Here is an 18,022-nt window from a genome sequence, read left to right on the forward strand (position 1 = left end):
TTGTGGCACGTCATGTCAAAAATGAGTAAATGAGTCTATTATAAGCAAGACGCTCGTGTTCGCTCTAGACAGAATGTGATCTCAATTGCTTTATCATGACACATAGCAACACAGCTAAAAGAACTCCTAATATGTTGGACCTTTTATAGTCTACTTTTACCTGTTGAGACAAGCCTTCACGAGCACCCGTAAAAGCTGTGTTTGGGATTTTTGATTTGGGGAGACATATATGGCGTTCAAAAGGGGCATTTGCAAAATATGCTTTATTTTAGTAATTCCGCTATAAGTGCCTCTAGTGTCGCAGTCACAAACTACATTCACCTTTACATGATAAAGATATCAGCATATTCCTTAGTGTATGTGACTAGCATTGCTTGTAACTCCTCTACTATTTCCGATAGTGGTTGTTAGATAAAATGTCCCATACTCAGTGCATGCATCAGCATTCATCAAGAAGAGTATCAGCAGCATATGTTCTGTCAAGCTGTTTATCTGTCCCGTCTACAGGATCAGGCGACATGAGCTGTCCCTGCTACATTAAGTGCAAAACTCTTTTCAGGGTTATAAGAAGAGAACGGCGAGCAAAAAATTGACTGGGACGAGTCATTAAATCCTCTGTCTGCTTAATACAAATCTCTTCCACCTGTTACTCACCGGCAGGTGATGCCTCGCTGCTCGCGGAGAAATCCAAAAGAACCGGATAATCAATTTGATGAAAAGGGTTTTATATTAAAGAGATGATAGTGATTCACAGCAGCACAGAACACATTTGTGTCATTGTACATTGAGGAAATGCACACATATTTGGGCCTATTATACATTTTATTTGAATAATATATATTTTTTATAAGTGTCCATTAGAAGGAACGAGGGAGTCTTAGCAAGAAAGGAAATGTAGACGTTGTCTTATATTTGATGAACCAAAATGTTCTTTTACAAAACAAGTACTATGGTACTATGTGTGTTTTTAGTGAAGAGAAACCCTGGAAAGTGTTTTTTTTTCTTCTTTTTTTAAGAAATGTTGAAATCATGGATTCATTGATTGATCAAAAGCTGCAGTAAATGTTTTTATAATGTTACAAAAGATTTATATTTCACATAAATACTGTTTTTTTTTTTACTTTCTAGTAAAAAAATGAGAGAATCCAGTTAAAAAAGTATTACGGTTTCCACAAAAATATTAAGCAGTACAACTGTTTTCAATGCGGATAATAATAAGAAATGTTTCTTGAGCAGCAAATGCTGATGAAAAATATATTTCTTTCTTTTTTCTTTTAAATACTATGATAATATGATAGACAGCATGGTTGTCAATTATTAGCATATTCTATGAATACACCGTATTCTATTTAACATCATCACTGTACCATAAGGCCGTGTGTCCACCAAAGCGTTTTTTCACGCGGCTGGCGTGTTTTTTCAATTGTTTTCAATGTGAGCGCCGCGTTTTTAAAACGCCATGAGCAACGAGACGCTGTGCGTCTTTTTCACGCTGAAGCGCTGAGTGTTCGCCGTTTTTACAGGTCGCCGAGAGTTGAAGAATGTTGGGTAAAACGCCGCACTCATCACTGTCACTTTTTACCCAACCGACCAATCACAGTGGAGGAGGGGCGGGACTAATACCACACCGATCAACGGATATTCTGTATCATAGCAACGAAGCGTCTCAACTGAAAAAAAAAACGGCGCTGCCAAAACGTTCTCAAGCGTACATAGCTCGCCGTTTTCAGCAAAACACTTTGGTGGACACGGCCTAAGGATGCTACTGTACTTATTTATCAATTTCCAATACCAGATATACCTACTAATTCCAAGTGAAAGTAAACAATTATCTTATTATAAAGCTAAATGGGATTCATATAAAATCAAACAAACTGTATGTGTATATGCTTTGCAATCATACCAGTGGTTCCCAAACTGGGTGCCTGCAGTTATAAAAAGGTGGGCACTGCAAGGCCATGGGATAGTGTACAGAGTCAGCATATTGTTATGCAAAAGAAACCTCTTCAGGGTGATACAAGACCTCACTGCGAAATGATGTGGCTACTTCCTTCATAAAGTTGAACCGGTTGTTGTCGTGGAATAACAGAGCGATAGATGGTGAAGAATCAGAATTGAGTAAAAGGTGACTCAGACATTTGAGAGGTGCTTCAGTAAAGGCTTGCCACTTGTAAATGAGAAAAGGAGATTTATTGTACCATCAAGCGTGAGCTATCGATGATGAGGCGCATTATAATGAAATCAGCAGTAATGTTGTCAGTCCTGGTGGGCTTCTCCGTTAGCTTTGTAATGATGTCATACAGATCCTTGCTCACAGATCTCGGGGATTTTTGAATGTTGCTTTGATTGTATGCAGTACTAAAAGTTATGTTAAAAGCGAAGAAAGAACAAGTTTTTAGATACCAGTTTTAGACAGATACACTTATACGAATACTTTTTGAAACAAAAACTTTTCAGGACTTATTTCGGAACATAGTTTTGAATACGTGCTGCCCACCACAAGACAAACTTGTCTCTTTTCTCAAAAAACAATTGTCAACTTGATGGATGAAGAAGTTTTTACATCTTGGGTGTCTAGTCTCACCCTGAGCGTATGCTTGTATGCCATTCGTATTCATATTAAGACGGATTCACCAGAAATTAGTGTTTTTTTCCCCTGTGGTCCTGATCGCCATGGTCCAACAATGTCATTACTTAAATGATGGGGGGGGGGGGGGGGGGCAAAGAAAAGGTGTCCTCATTTGCCCGCAATATCTGCTTTCTGTGAAGTAAATTAGTCCTGCCATGAATGAGTCCTCCATGAGCAGCACAGCAGTTGGCTTTATTCACTTAGTTTCTCTTGGCAGCGGTTCCATGCAGGAATTCCAGGAGTCAATGGAATAGACATGCCCACAACATTAAGTACAATAGGCAGAGGCTCCTTGCGCACAGCGGGGTGTGTGTGTGTGTGTGTGTGTGTGTGTGTGTGTGTGTGTGTGTGTGTGTGTGTGTGTGTGTGTGTGTGTGTGTGTGTGTGTGTGTGTGTGTGTGTGTGTGTGTGTGTGTGTGTGTGTGTGTGTGTGTGTGTGTGTGTGTGTGTGTGTGTGTGTGTGTGTGTGTGTGTGAACTTCACAACATAACATAACTATTATTTTAACTCTCTGATTCATTAAAATAAGTGACAACTGACATGAATGGATTTCTTTCTCATTACATCTTAATGAGTTTGATATTGTGAACGACTTTTTTTTTTAAATTGTGTAATGTTTTAAAATAGCAGGGTTCATTTGAGGAGCGTTCCATTTATTTGCCACTTATACTATGAGGTAGTTCAATGCTTCAATCTGATTGGTTGACAAACGTTCTAAGGTTTGCAATTATTTTCAGGGAAACGCACGGCTAAAGTAGTTCCAGGCAGGTCTTGAACGCATTACAGTTCCATATCACTGCGCCAAATGATTCCAGTTATTTCAAAGGTCCTTACAGACTACCACAGCAAAATAACCAAAACCCACAACGACACTGACCAAGCAAATAAATATTGTGAACAATAGGATAAAAACAACATAATTTACATGTTTTTGCCACAAAATTACATTTTATGAAAAAAAGCATACACTCCCGCTCTCTCGCCCACTCAAACGCACACACATACAGTACGGACACACACTTGCACAGTTGTCAGCATCATCTGCTCTGATGATTTTATCAGTGAAAAAGTTGAACAACTTAAAAGCTACATGATATTTCTCACTAGCAAGGTAATAACAACGCTGTTCTTGGATCAGATAAACGTACAGTTTAGTAAAGACGCTGCTGCTGAACAATGTTCACAAAAGCTGAATGTCTCTCTCTCTCTCTCTCTCTCTCTCTCTCTCTATAACTGCATTAATAACTGCATTAATCTGCTATCAGTGACTTACGCCTTCATAGCTCTAAAATGACGGAGGCATGGGATTAGATGCGTAAGAAATTAGTCCTATACACAAGAGCGTTTTAAGGACAAAAACCTTTCAAATGTCTTGAAATACATGATCTGAACAATGTTTTGAGGCGTGATAACCTCAGTATACTAATGGTCATATTATTGACAGATAATGTGCACTCCGCTTCGTGTCATGGCTGCATCACCACCTCGGGTGTGCATTATTTTTCTAATAATTCATCGGCCCGTCGTAAAGTTCCCCTCCAGCGTTCAATTACTCCTTATTACTATTTCCTTCACTTACAGCATCACCTCCTGCCCAGTGGCCACATAAAGCCATAACCACATCACAAATATAGACTGAGTTATTGATCAGCCTTTAAATCAATTTTTCATATTTCTTCCCACTGTTGAGCAAGTACACTGGCTGGCTAGCATTAAATTGATCTTTGTTATTGCTATCAACATAATTAATTTAGTATTTTTATTTAATATTACTTTATTTTTTATTTTTATTTATTTATTTGTTAATCATTATATTAATTCATTCATTTTTTTTATTTTTATAAATTAAATTATTTTATCATCTTTGTTATATATTATTGTTATTATGACAGTAAAAATAGATTGAATATTATACATATATTGTATATGTGTATTCTTTATATCTCTTACTGTGGACAACAACCTCAATAACTAGAAATGTGAAGACTTGCTTTGGTATATGAACACTGATGCAAAAGTGACATAGTGAGTATTTCCTACCAAAGGAAACTAATGGCCATGTGTTTCCTATAGGAACAAAAGCATTTTCACAGGAATCATTGGATATGTACTTTCTACTCACACACATTTACAAGGATCCTCTCTGTGGTGCTCGGCAGGCATGGGCCAGCTGATGTAGCAGATGGTTCAGGCTGGACCCAGGAAGGTGTTTGATGGGTGGAAATAGGTGTATTTAATTGCATGTCAAGTCTGACACCTCTGCCAGGGTTAAAGGGGCCTGTCTGTTCCTGTGCCTGTTAGCCCTCACAGCTCCTTCAGCCAAGACTCATCACTGTCCCTGGAAATCATCGCTAATACCATACATACACACCAAAACAATACTTCTCCCCTGGTTCTCCACACGGCTTAGAAATATCTCAAAACAGTAGCTACTACAGTTAACATACAAGTTAGGAAAAGTTATGTTTCTGGACACATTTTGCCAAGTGACAGATTAGGTTTTGTAGTCGTTTGTATTTCTTTAGTAACTGTATGGACTATGCGCTGATGCTGAGTGGTTGCATTTTCACAGAAAGAGAGGTGGAGGACTATGTGGAGCCCCAAAGGATTTTTTTTGGTGGGGGGTTACCTGTCACCCTGCAGCTCCTGGTTCACTCCTGTCCATTCCCGAATCAGCCGTCATGGCTCCCTGGAGGGGAAATTAATTATAGTTTGACAGAAACACAGAAACTGAATATAGGAACAAAAGGAAGAGAATTATACTTTAAAATAAGATTCCAACACAAGACAGGCGAACACAGGCCGGGATCATGACACATACCATATTGTTAGTTGTATTTTATTATTCAGATTTCCTGATGTCCAACAGACATACGGACCATTTTTGGGTCCATTTAAAGACATAAAAAAAAGGGAATCAAAATTTAACCAAAATTAACATCAAAATGACCTTGGTCTAATTGTGCACACTTCTTCAGTGTGTGTTACTGTAAAGAAAATACAAGCTTTTTTTAAATGTGGATATTTTCACAATATACTGTAATTACGGTACTACTATTTTACTATTTACTACTATTTTTTCCCCAATATAGTGTATATACTGCTTTATTTGAGAATCCCTTGTGGTGGAAGTTAATACAAAACCATTGAAAACAAGTTGTCTTTAGACATACAGTTTACTGCAATAGATTATCCCCAATCAAAAAAATAAAAAGTCACAACATTCATATGACAAAAAGTGTGATACAATGTGGTTAAACCAATGCAGGTTGTAAACTCTTCTTGCATCATCCAAAGAATGTGAAATCTGTTGTATCATGCATTGTTACACTGTTTTTACGTTGCAAAAAGGTGCATGAAGACCCCATCAGTTTATCATATGAGTGAATGTGACCGTGTTGAGTCACTCCAAACTGAAACAAAGCCAGAAGAGTTTTTGATATGCATGAATGAAGCCTGGCATCTCTGAGATTCCACGCAAGGATTAGTCTCTAGGATCAGTGAAACGATCACTCATCAAATACTTCATTAAAACCTGCCGAACAGCCCTCGGTGCTCAGTTGGACAAAAATGAAAAGAGAAGCTGATGTTAACACTGTTGCCAGGCACGCAGGCTTTTTTTTAATTGACAAAAAAAACTTAAATTGTCTATTTTATCTGGTTGTTGTGCATGGCAGATGTTTAGCGCTGCGAAAGCAGGTCAGTGGAAGCGCAAACACACATGAACCTTCGCTCACTAATTTGGCTAATTACTTTCTTAAAGTAATGACCTGTGTCATTTCACACAATATGTGCGATTCTGGAGCGCCCATATGGAGAAAAAGATTTATGATTGTGTCCTGAGGACATTCCACACATTGTTTAGAGAAGCTAATGCTGCTTTGGAAAGTTTCCAAATATTGTTTTTGGTTTGTTTTTTTACTTCTCACCCACCTACCTAATTGTTATTGTCTTTCATAGCTGCAGTTATTCAAAGCTTGCAATTTATGCAAGACATTACATTATGAAGGATTCATTTGCTTTGATCCATCTCTAATTTGTCTGTCCTTTACCTGTTTCTCTCTCTCTCTCTCTCTCTCTCTCCTCTGCAGTGTGTCCTGGCACTGATAACAAGCTCAGCACGCTGTCTGATTTGGACCAGCAGTATAAAACACTTCGGAAGTTCTACGAGAACTGTGAGGTGGTCATGGGTAATCTGGAGATCACCAGTATTGAACGCAACCGCAACCTGTCTTTCCTCAAGGTGAGATTATCATTAACTACGTTTTATGGATAGGCACAGTCGAGGAATCCAATCGGTAAATTATAAATTTTTGTCAGCGTAAATGATGTATTGAATTTGATGCAAAAAATAATGGGGCTGGGGTTCGTTGTTAGATACATAAAACCATACAAATGTAATTTTAAAAAACTTGTCCATTAACTACAACAGTTAAAAGTTCACAAAGGATGTGATAATAGAAACCTAAAGGCCGGGATATACCAGCCCGATCTCATCCCAAGGGGTCATATACTGACGCTTTTGATATATCGTCTACATCCAACGCACATGGCACCCTTTAGCGTCAATATGAGACGCTGATAGATATGGGTCAGAAGGCGCCTCCTAGCGGTCTAACCCTAACCCTACCCCAGACCTAAACCCAACCATAACCGAACAAAGCTCTGTGCGTGTCATATTGACGCTAAAGGGTGCTATGTGCGTTGGATGTAGACAAAATGTCAAAAGTGTCAGTATATGACGCCCTAGGATGAGAATGCGTTGGATATACTCACAGAGAAGTTCTTTCTCGTTCTGCGCTTAGGGCTAAAAAGGAGTTCAAAATACATTTGCAGCGATATACTGTTAGCGAACATCCCGACAATGCCCAAGAGCGAAGTTTAGATGAATCTGTAAATATGTTCCGCAGACTTTCCTTTCAATAAAAAAAGAAACGCACAACAAAAAATGACAGCGGTGAGAAAACAGTTGTTAAGAAAGCATCTGATCCTATAGCGGATGTGGATATGTTTTTACCAGCTCTGCATGTCGGTGTGTTTAGCACATTGTAATGGATATAACACTGTTGATATGTTTGGTCGTGGAGGAATAGATCTGGTACGCTGCTGCTGTTGGTTATTGCTGCTGCTGCAGATCAAGTACGAGACTTGCTACTGCTAATACACAAACGACTCGCTGCTGTGAGCAAGTAAGACATTCTGCTGTATAGCACACATGAATTACCCGTAGCAGATCTATACAGGTGGAGCTGGGGAAGGAGGAGGTTTTTTTAAAGCACGCTGCACTTCTTAGGCAAATGGTGACCAATTATTGAATTATTTAAAGGTTGAACACACAATCAGCTGTCCCCTATACAGTAGATAATGATGTGATTGTAAGAAGGTTGAGTTTAGGACTTATCAGCCAGCGCCATCTAGAGTTTCATGACAGAACTTTGTATTAAAGCTACAGTATGTAAGATTTTAATCCACAAGAGGGCGCTGTTTCAAACAATAACAAAGGCGAAACTTGATGACGCTATGAAGGAGAGTGGAACGATGGGAGATGTCGTTTTCAACATCCAGAGACGTATGGAATTAATGAATCATAATCACGGATGAGCTAACTTATTAGTTTTTGTATTACCTGTACGTCTGAACGCGAAATTTTATGTCATGATAATGAATTATAATGAACAAGGAACACGAAATGTTATGCTATATTATCCTGTTACAGCTATTTGTCAAATGATTTGTTAGATTAATGCTGTGTAGTTTTAGGATGTTTATAGTTAATGAAGTGTTGTTTTATGTGTTCAAACCAATCGTAGTAAAATTTAATTTGAACGGACATTTGCAAGTAATGGCTTAATATTTTTTAACAACAGATATCCGATTGTATTTAATTGCACTGCCATAATCTCGGTCACGGACTGGCCGGCCAATGTGGGCCGGCCCACCTGGTACACAAATATATTAAAATAATGACGGAAATCATAATAGGCTATTACATGCGTGGGTGCAGGGACGCGGCCGACAATTTTGTATAATATGATGTATCGCATCATGATAGTGTCGTGGGTAAGTGTGCCATCATATAATGTGGGACACCCGAGTTCGCGTCCCAGCTAGAGCAACTTTACTGATTTTGTCCCCCTTCTTTCTCTCTCACTCGCGAAGCTCTCTCCATCTCGAAAACACCACACCGATATTTATCCTTGTTTTATTCCTCCGTTTGTCACAAATTCTGCGTGTATCCCCATATGGACACTTCGTTTTGTTTGCACTTCAATACTCGCCAAAGAGTAATCGTGATCCATGATGTACACAACAGCTATAACCACCACTTCCGCATTTGTCCACGTGATATTGCGGAAACCAAGCATAGAGCGGATATTGCGTCACTGACAGGCGACATTTTTTTCCGGGACGGACAATTATTTAAAATTGGAATTTCTCTGAAAAAAAAAATCTTTGGAGACTTTTGGAATATTGTAAGTACATAACTGCAGGAAATGTATCACACTGTCCAAGTGATTTTTGGATCTTTTATTACAAAATTGTTACATATTGTATCTTTAACTATAAAAAAAGTGTCAGTGTCTCTTTCAATTAGAATGACTTAATTTTCTACTATAAATCAGCTCTCCAGTGTGTTCATGTTTCTCGCGGCTGTCCGACCTCGACGGACTGAAGAGAAGAAATAAACGGGAGAATATTTTACACCAAAGAAGATGGAGCCTCAGAGGACACCTACCTATTTTGTAATCACCACAGGCCTAAGGCGTTTACCAGCTTTCTTTTCCAGAAAGTTTGCTTTAACCAGCTGTTTCGAACTCATGAAACAAACTTTGTTTCGGCCCGATTTTGTACGAAATATCACACCATGTTCATTCTTCGATTGCGCTTGTTGTTTATCGGGGCCTTAAATAATTGTTATGTTTCAGGTACCTCTTTACTTGAAAAACAGGTCTTTTCCATGAAAAGTGAATTATGACTTACTGTATTTATTATCATAATAAAATATCATTACCATATATTATTATCATATTTTGTTAACTTTACAATAAGGTTCATTAGTTAACATTAGTTAATGTATTTACTAACATTAACTAACAATGAACAATACATTTGTAACAGTTTTGAAATGTATTGTAAAGTGTTACCGTATTTTTTCTTCTTCTTCTAAAATTAACGATTTTCTTTATTGTCTCAGCTGAAAACTCAGGATGACTCAAAAGTATTTAAATTATTACATTATTAGTACTATATTGAAATAATTTAAATTAATATGCAAACAAAGCCAAAGTCAAAAAGGCAGGTCTAGGCTGTTGTTTTTTAGTAGACATGTTATAATCTGTGTTCTCTTCTCATGTTGCTCTTCAATATGAGGGTAATTTTGGGACCTGTAGAGAATAGGGGCTTACGTCTGCATTTCCTTTGATTATCTGAAGCGTAATGTCGTGTAGTGATCAGGGATGGTGGAAATTAATCAGAAACCTCTCAAGTTACTGTATCTTTATTATTAATACATTCCTAATCAGTGAAATAGAGGATGGAGAAAAAAACACATTTAAAGTTTTAAATTTGAAAGTTTTTAAAGGAAGTAAAGTTTGTTTAATATTTTAAAGTAAGAATATTGTAATATACAGTATTTAGATACAGTATTTATCAAAAGTTATATAGTATATATAATATTAATGTAGCCTATTTTTTCACTTATTGTCTTAGTTTGTCTCATATGGTGTTGTTAAAATGCATCTTGCTTTACAGTGCTGTTCTTCTCTAGATGTACAGGCCTTTTTAATATACAGGCCTATAGCATTCAAAAGTTATGTATTAATATTGTGAAATATTATTACAAAATAAATGAACTGTTCTATATTTGATTGAAATATTGGATTTAAAATGCTTTGAGCACAGCAAACATCACTGTATATGATGACATTTACGATTTAGTAGGCTGAAGACACTTGCTGAAAATTGCAGATTATACTGTACTTTGTTAAATGATACTTTATAAAGTGGTGGTTTATAAGCTCGATCAAGTCTATGAGTCACCTATTTATTAGCGATGTATCTGCAATTTTAAGTAAAGTGTCTTCAGGATCACTTTATGTTCAGCAAAGTACCTTGTCATAGGCATTTTTCTTTCTTTTTTGTGTGTGTGTGTGTGTGTATGTTACTTTGTTCCCCAGCCTGTTGTCAACTTCTGTGTATGACAGTCAACACCTTGTTGTTAGCCTCTTGTGTCACCAAAGCCTGTCCACTGTCAGGATCTCATGATGATTTTAGAGGGTTTGATTGACAGTTCATTAAAGTCTAATCAGGCCACCTGATTGTTACATGCCAGCTGACTGGGAACATCAAGCTCAGTGTCCAAGCAAGCACCGTAGAGACAGATAATTGCCTTTGTCTGCAACTAAAATATGTGAAAAATGTAAACCTTGTGGGTTGATGTTGTTCAGTCGTGTAGTTTTCTGCAGACCAAGCAGGATTTTCAGCACAATGGGGCTGTACTCCGGTGTAATAATGCTTGAGTTGTTCTGGCTGGCTCTTGTTCTCTTACACGGGTCATTCACTCCCGTCTCTACGGTCGTTGAGAACAGCGAAGTGGTTTCGGGCAGTATTGAGGAGGATGAGATAGTCTTAAAAGAATATCAGTATTAGACGCATACAGCAATTCACTGTTCCACAGTATCAGAGGAATGGGGATTTTATTTTTTTATTTTTTGACAGTTATTAGTTTTATTAGTGCTGTTTGATATGGAAAACTAAAGCAAACTTGTAAAGTACTGAACTTAAAGGAATATTCTGGATTCAATAGTAAAACTTAGTCAGCAACATGTGTGGCAATGTTAATTATCATAAAAGCACAATTGAACTCATCTTTTGTTTTCTTCAAAAAGTATATATATAAAAGGTTGGAAAGCAATTTTTGTTTCCAGATCATGTTTTTTAATCGTGATTTTAACGGTAAAAGACTGTAAAAATGCTACAGTGAAAAACTATTAATTGGTTACAGTAACAGAAAGTTTCCTTACTATATACATTAAATAACTGATCGATCTAATGGTACATTTAATGTAATTTTACTGTAAAATACCGTTAAATTTACAGTTTTTGAAAGTGAAGAAGAACAACTCATTGTATAATTTACAGTGAAAAAACGTAAATTGACATTCCCACAATTTCCCTGCGTGACACTTCACATTTGATGTATTTTTGTTGAAATAAGTATGTTTCTTCATCGTTTCTTAGTTTTTTTCTAATCAGTTATGTACATTAGGGTTTTATGTTACATTTAATGTTGTTAAATTAATGTTTATTGCATTTTAAAAATTGAATGTGCACTGTAAAAAAAAAATTACATCCCCAAGTCAAAATTTTCTAGTGACTGATAACATCTAAATGTTTCACTTAGTCTGACATATTAATTCTCATTGAGCCAATGTTAACAGACTATTGCAACAATTAATTACATTTATTTTACAGAATTTCACTTGGGCCAATTTAAAAATGTAGATGTGACCAGTCACTAGAATATTTTGACTTGGAGAGGTTAATTTTTTTTTACAGTGTGTGTTACCATGATGGTGTTTAATGTTTGTGTGAATCTTCAATAGGTCGGTAAATTACCATCACATCAGATAATGAAATACGGTTTATTACTGTAAATTTAAAATTAAGTCTGTAAAACCTAAAATGTTGCTACTGTATTTTATAAGGTAAATTACTGGCAACCGATGTTTTACCGTAAATTTAACAGATTTTTTTTTACAGTATACTTTTGAAATGGTATGTAAATAGTTATTGATTTACTGCCATTGTGCCTCACTGTAACTAACCAGACTTTTTTTTTTTTTTTTATATAAATAATTTTTTTGTGCCAGTCAACAATAAGTGCTGTCGTATCTTAACAATCTGTGTTGAAAACCAGCGTATTCCTTTAATGATACCTCAAATGCTTTTTGCTGTTCTTTTGAATTGGGCAAAAAAAAAAAGCAAGTTCTTTTTAGCATCTTCTTGCGCTTGAATGTTTAAATGGGTGAGGCTTAAAAACACCTGCAATTGATAAACAATTCAGCACTGGCCGAATCGAGCAGTGACAGTTCCCGGAGCGTCGCTTACGCTGGCCACGGGCCATCAGCCAATCCTTACTGTCGAGCGGCTCGAGCCCTGGCATGAACCTGACGAGATCATTTTCTGTCTGTTTTTAATTCAAAGTTGCTCTCATCTTGAAATATTCACCCAAGCTGTTTTTTTTTTTCTTTTCTTTCTTTTTCTTTCAGTTTTTCCCTTGCACTAAGAATTTTAGTTTCACAGATTGGATAAAAGTCTTCTTCACAATTTGTAAACCTATTGAAATATGAAATGTAATTAGATTCGCTGATAATTGCAATGCTTTATCAGATATAAATCAGGAGTGCTTGTGTGTGTGTGTGGGTAGAATGTTGAATCGAGGGATAGGTAGCATAACATTTTCTTTTGTAGGTTTTTTCCTTCCAGTCATGTCAACAAGCGTCTGTGGAGATACAGTAATCACATATATGTAAATACATATTTTAATGGTGACATGAAATAAACATATGAAACATATTCTTGTGAACAGCAATCTGTGTAAACACCATGTACACTCTTTGTTTTTCTGTCTGCGGCAATTTTTGTTGGCTTGCTTAGACACATTTAAAGTCAACATTAAATCAAAATTGACCCTGTTTTACATGATTAATCTGTGCACATTTTTTTCCAGAGAAGAAAATGTTTCTCATCATCAATAACTTTTCATTTAGCTGACGTCACCAAGCCCTCTCCACCTGAATTAATTGAATATACTGTTTTACAATAAATATTTCTAAATACAAATGGGTTTGCAAACATGTTGACTTTCACATTGACTTATTAGCTAGACATCAAGCGACTTATGCATTTGCTTATACATTCTGCCAATTAATGCATTCCCAGGGAATCGAAACCATTCACTTGGTGTTTATGGCTCCATGCAGGAATGCATTTTCATGTGGTCTCAATTTTCAAAACATCTATTTATGTTTTCTGCATCCCTTCCTATCTACAGCTTTCTGTGTGACTCGGTGTAAGGGCCACTTGCACACTCACAAGAGAATTTAAACGGAGCCTGTAATGTTGAGGGAGACAAAAAGCCACTCGACTCCTGGATTTCTGCTCTTCGGTTTTAGACAGCCGGCATTTTCACACTGGAATAAAATGTGAAAGAAGGTTTTTTTCAGTGATATACTGTCCAGAGAGTAGGTCTGTTAGAGGAAGTATTAATCACGGTGATGGGCTAACAGCTCTGCCTCATTATCACTCTTTCACTGTGAGAGGTTTAGGCAGGTTCAGTGCAGGGCTGAGTGTTACTGCGAGCTTCAAGCCACTCATTTGTTAAGGCTTGCACTTCACTAACTCATCGCTCTGCCCTGTTCTCACGTAAATGCGTCTCTATATCACGCAGTGTGTTTATCGTGCAATTTATACGCGAAAATTTGTTTTTACATGCACATGATACGCAGTTTTCGCGTGCATTTTTTATACGCACTTTATTGCGTGTAATACACACGCACCCCACACCACTAATTTTACCCAAATGTATAATAGGCCTACACACGCACCCCACACCACTACTAAACCTACTCTAACCAACCCATGCGTATCCTATATGCACGTAAAAACTAATTTTCGTGTATAAATTACACGATAAACACACTGAGTAGAGATGCATTTAGTGTGATCGGGTTCCATTGCTACAGCATTAGCGGTTTAAGCATGTTTGAGTTGTATTCATGTTTTGATCATTATATGTTCCTTGCTCTAGAATAGATATGGAAGACCCACATTCTAAATTGCTAATGCATTTCATTAATACCTGTGTACATTTTTGTGTTAACCTCTGCAGAACTCTGACTGTCACAGCATGATTTAGTTGGCCTTTTCACTAGTTTACTGGTATCCCATGGCCCTGTTTATGTGACACAACGGTTCTGCTCCAACATTTAATGAGCTGACTTGCTGCGTACTGCCAATATAGACAGCTGTCTTCTATGACAGCATCCAAACAGAGATGGAACCTCATACGTGACCGATTTGTGAACCCTCTGCATAGGCAGCAACTCAAATACCTACAAGAGACTATACTTACAGTTGACTATACTTACAGTTGACTCTACTTACAGTTGACTCTAATAGAGTTTGATGTGAACATGTTTTAACAATGAATCAGCCTCTTCAATGTTAATACCCTATGGGGCATAAAAACACATATTTATATATTTTTATCTTAATAAATTGATAATTTTATGCACTTAATATTATGAGGTATATTAAGTTGATCAAAAGTGGCAGTAAAGACTTTTACAAAGTTACAATCTAAATATTTGTAATAAATGTTGTACTTTTGAACCCACAAGGTTCTTTTGATGTAAGCTACATGTATTCTTATGACTTATTTTATACCATGGTCTGTCTTAATACTCGATTCAGATGCTGAACAGACGCTGGTACGAATCTCTCTCTCTCTCTCTCTCTCTCTCTCTCTCTCTCTCTCTCTCTCTCTCTCTCTCTCTCTCTCTCTCTCTCTCTCTCTCTCTCTCTCTCAATAATTCATTTAACAAAAAAACGATTAAACGATTTTAATGCACTTTGCTGAGGCTATAGTGTATTTTTAAAATCTTAATTTCTCATTATTTGAATTTTCTGTGCCCGTCGCAGTGCATTTAGGGATTCCCTTATCTGTGAAGAATACATGAGATGCTGCTTTCTTGTCAAAACAAAGTACATAAGCTATATCTTAGAAGTTGCCTCCCATTTGGAACAGCCTTTGAACTGGCAGTGTGCCTGTGCTGTCTAACTAGGCAGCTCATAAGTTTGGGAACAGAACTAATAATTCACAGTTTCACTGGCATTAAAAACTGTTTCTCTAACTATTTAATTCTTCAAAAGTTACGTTCAGACAAGAAACAGGCCTGCTGGGTGAACCATTATTGCTATCCAGCCTAGGATTTCCTAGTAAATTATTATTACTTTCCTGCTTTTTTTTTTTTTTTTTATCTACAGCACTTTCACGGTAAGCACAAGACGGGGTAATATTTGTATTATTTCAGGGATGTTTCTCCTGCAGCAAATATTCGAGGACAGTCCAGGGCTTGTTAAACTCTTCAGTTTGTGATAATGAAAAGGCCATCTATAAATAGATAGGGTCACGATGAACTGAACTGCATGATGGATAGTTCTGTGTCCAACGCCCTGCAGCGGTGTGGAATTGCGTTCTTATTAGTGGGTAAACAGATGGGAGGATGACTAAGGTGAGCTGATGTTTGAGATGCTGCATGGCAACTACAGGCCAACAGCTTGTCCTCTATAGTTCACGCATGGTGATGTGGCTTTACATTTGTTTGGTTATAAACTTATGTAGGCTACATTTTAGATAGGTGTGTTCTCGACACAGTAAGCAGCCTTTTAATATATGCTGGGTTTTGTCACTTAAATAGACAGCATTGCATATTCTTCAGATAAAGCAATCCCATAATGCATCAATACTTCCATCCAACATCAGATGGAGTCAATAGACAGTTCAGTAGAAAATGACCGTACTTCACCTATTGTTATGTGCTGTCTATTTTTCTTTTAATCACGTTTTTGGTTTAGCCAGAGTGTTTTCAATCTCTTTGTTGATTATCTGTCTCATTTGAATCTCTAATGCAATTAATAATACTAATAAAAAAGCTGTTCAAAAGTTTAGGGTCAGTATTTTTTAAAAGAAATGCATTATTTCGAAAATTAGGCTTTACCATCACAGGGAAAATAAATGAAAATATAAAATAGTTATATGAATTGTAACAATGTTACTGTTTTTACTGTATTTTAATAAATGGACCCTTGGAAAGCATAAGAAACTTCTTTCAAGAACATTAAAAAAATCTCCAAAGTTTTGAATTGCAGTGTAGCTATCTAGATAGTAGACATCGTTCAGTTTTGCACACATCCCATGTGAAGTCCTAATGAGTTGCATAAGCTAATGTGGAAATAAAATAAAGGCCTTGATTTTATTCCTGCTCAGAGGGTATTATAATGCAGTTTCTGACCCCGGTTGCACTTAATCTTAACCCTTCTGAAAGTAAAGGGCAAAACTGATCACGTATCAGCAGTTAGTATTAACTTCTGTCCTATTTTAGAAAGCCACTGTTGTTTCCCATTCTGGCCTCCGCAGTTTCTTATTAGATCCGACACAGCACTGTGGCAAGGTCTCAGAGGTGAAATAATTTCCTGAGAGCAATTACAGGCACCAGGAATTCCCATGATTGCCATTATATTAAAAGGTATGGCTATAAAAGCGAATTATAATTGAACGATCACCATTTATCTGAATAAGGCTCCATCTTTCCTTGCATCACAAGGGGAAATGCTGACCGTTTAAACTACCAGTTTAAATCACGTCCATTGTACATTCATAATTGTTTAAAGCAACCTCGGGCTTTTTGTGTGTTTGTCCGCAAACATGAAGTATATTACTATGAGTCTTTGAGCTTAAAGGAGACTTTGATGCTATCTTAAAGACTTTAAAATTGCAATGTAATGGAATTTGCAACAGATCATGTCTTCCATGTTGTGATGTAAATCCAAATTAAATTGATTATCGGAAATGAAAAAAAAAAAAAGTAGGGCGGATACTTAGTTCAATCCATCGGTTGTTGACTGGTTGCAGGTCTGAATGCAAACATGTACAGTAGTCGATTGTAAAAAGGGGCGGGGTTTAAGCAGGCTATGCCATCATGTTGTAAATGTCATTTTTGAGTGGAAGGAAAAACACCTGTTTTCATGCATGTATCTTTAAATGCAAATGAGCTGCTGCTCCCCCGCTTTCCAGAAGAGGGCGGAGCCTGTACAGCTCGTACCTCTGCCTCAGTCGGGATACTCTGCCAAAAATTAAAACATCTGTTTGGTTTTGATTATCATCTCCTTTGCTGTCTCGCTCACATGGCATTGCAGTTCTTCATCATCATGAAAGTTTATTATCTGCATGCATTTTAAAGCCATATCAGTTTAAACTTCTGATATTTACACACATCTGAAGCCTGAGCACACAGAGAGCTGGCTGCAGACTGCTCGTCCTGTCTGTGAGTATTAAACGAAGTTCTCTTTCACTTTTATTGGGCTTAAACTGTCAAATACACAAGGTTATGTTAAAACACACACATTTCAGATAAACACAGTCAGTTATTTTAATTTATGTAAACGCAAACAGCAAGTAAAGAAATCATGAGTCTTTTAGATATGTGTATTAAATTGAAAGCAGCGTAATATACAACACCTACTGCTAAATATGCTGTTAATATGAAAACAGTAAAAGTAAAACAGAAAATCTCTTGATGGAATAACTTTAGTAGCTTTAATAAGAAT

The 18,022-nt window shown here is 36.9% G+C and overlaps 1 protein-coding gene across 1 annotated transcript in view; it reads left to right on the top strand.

The window, feature by feature from the left end:
- LOC307000062 (receptor tyrosine-protein kinase erbB-4-like) overlaps positions 1-18,022 on the top strand; it is a 169,670-nt gene that overhangs the window by 81,631 nt on the left and 70,017 nt on the right. The window contains exon 2 of the mRNA XM_079615300.1: positions 6,721-6,872. Within this exon, the coding sequence (XP_079471426.1) occupies positions 6,721-6,872 (152 nt within the window). The remainder of the gene's footprint in view (positions 1-6,720; positions 6,873-18,022) is intronic.

This window comes from Phoxinus phoxinus (assembly GCF_949152265.1).
Source record: "Phoxinus phoxinus genome assembly, chromosome: 6".
Lineage (NCBI taxonomy): Eukaryota > Metazoa > Chordata > Actinopteri > Cypriniformes > Leuciscidae > Phoxinus > Phoxinus phoxinus.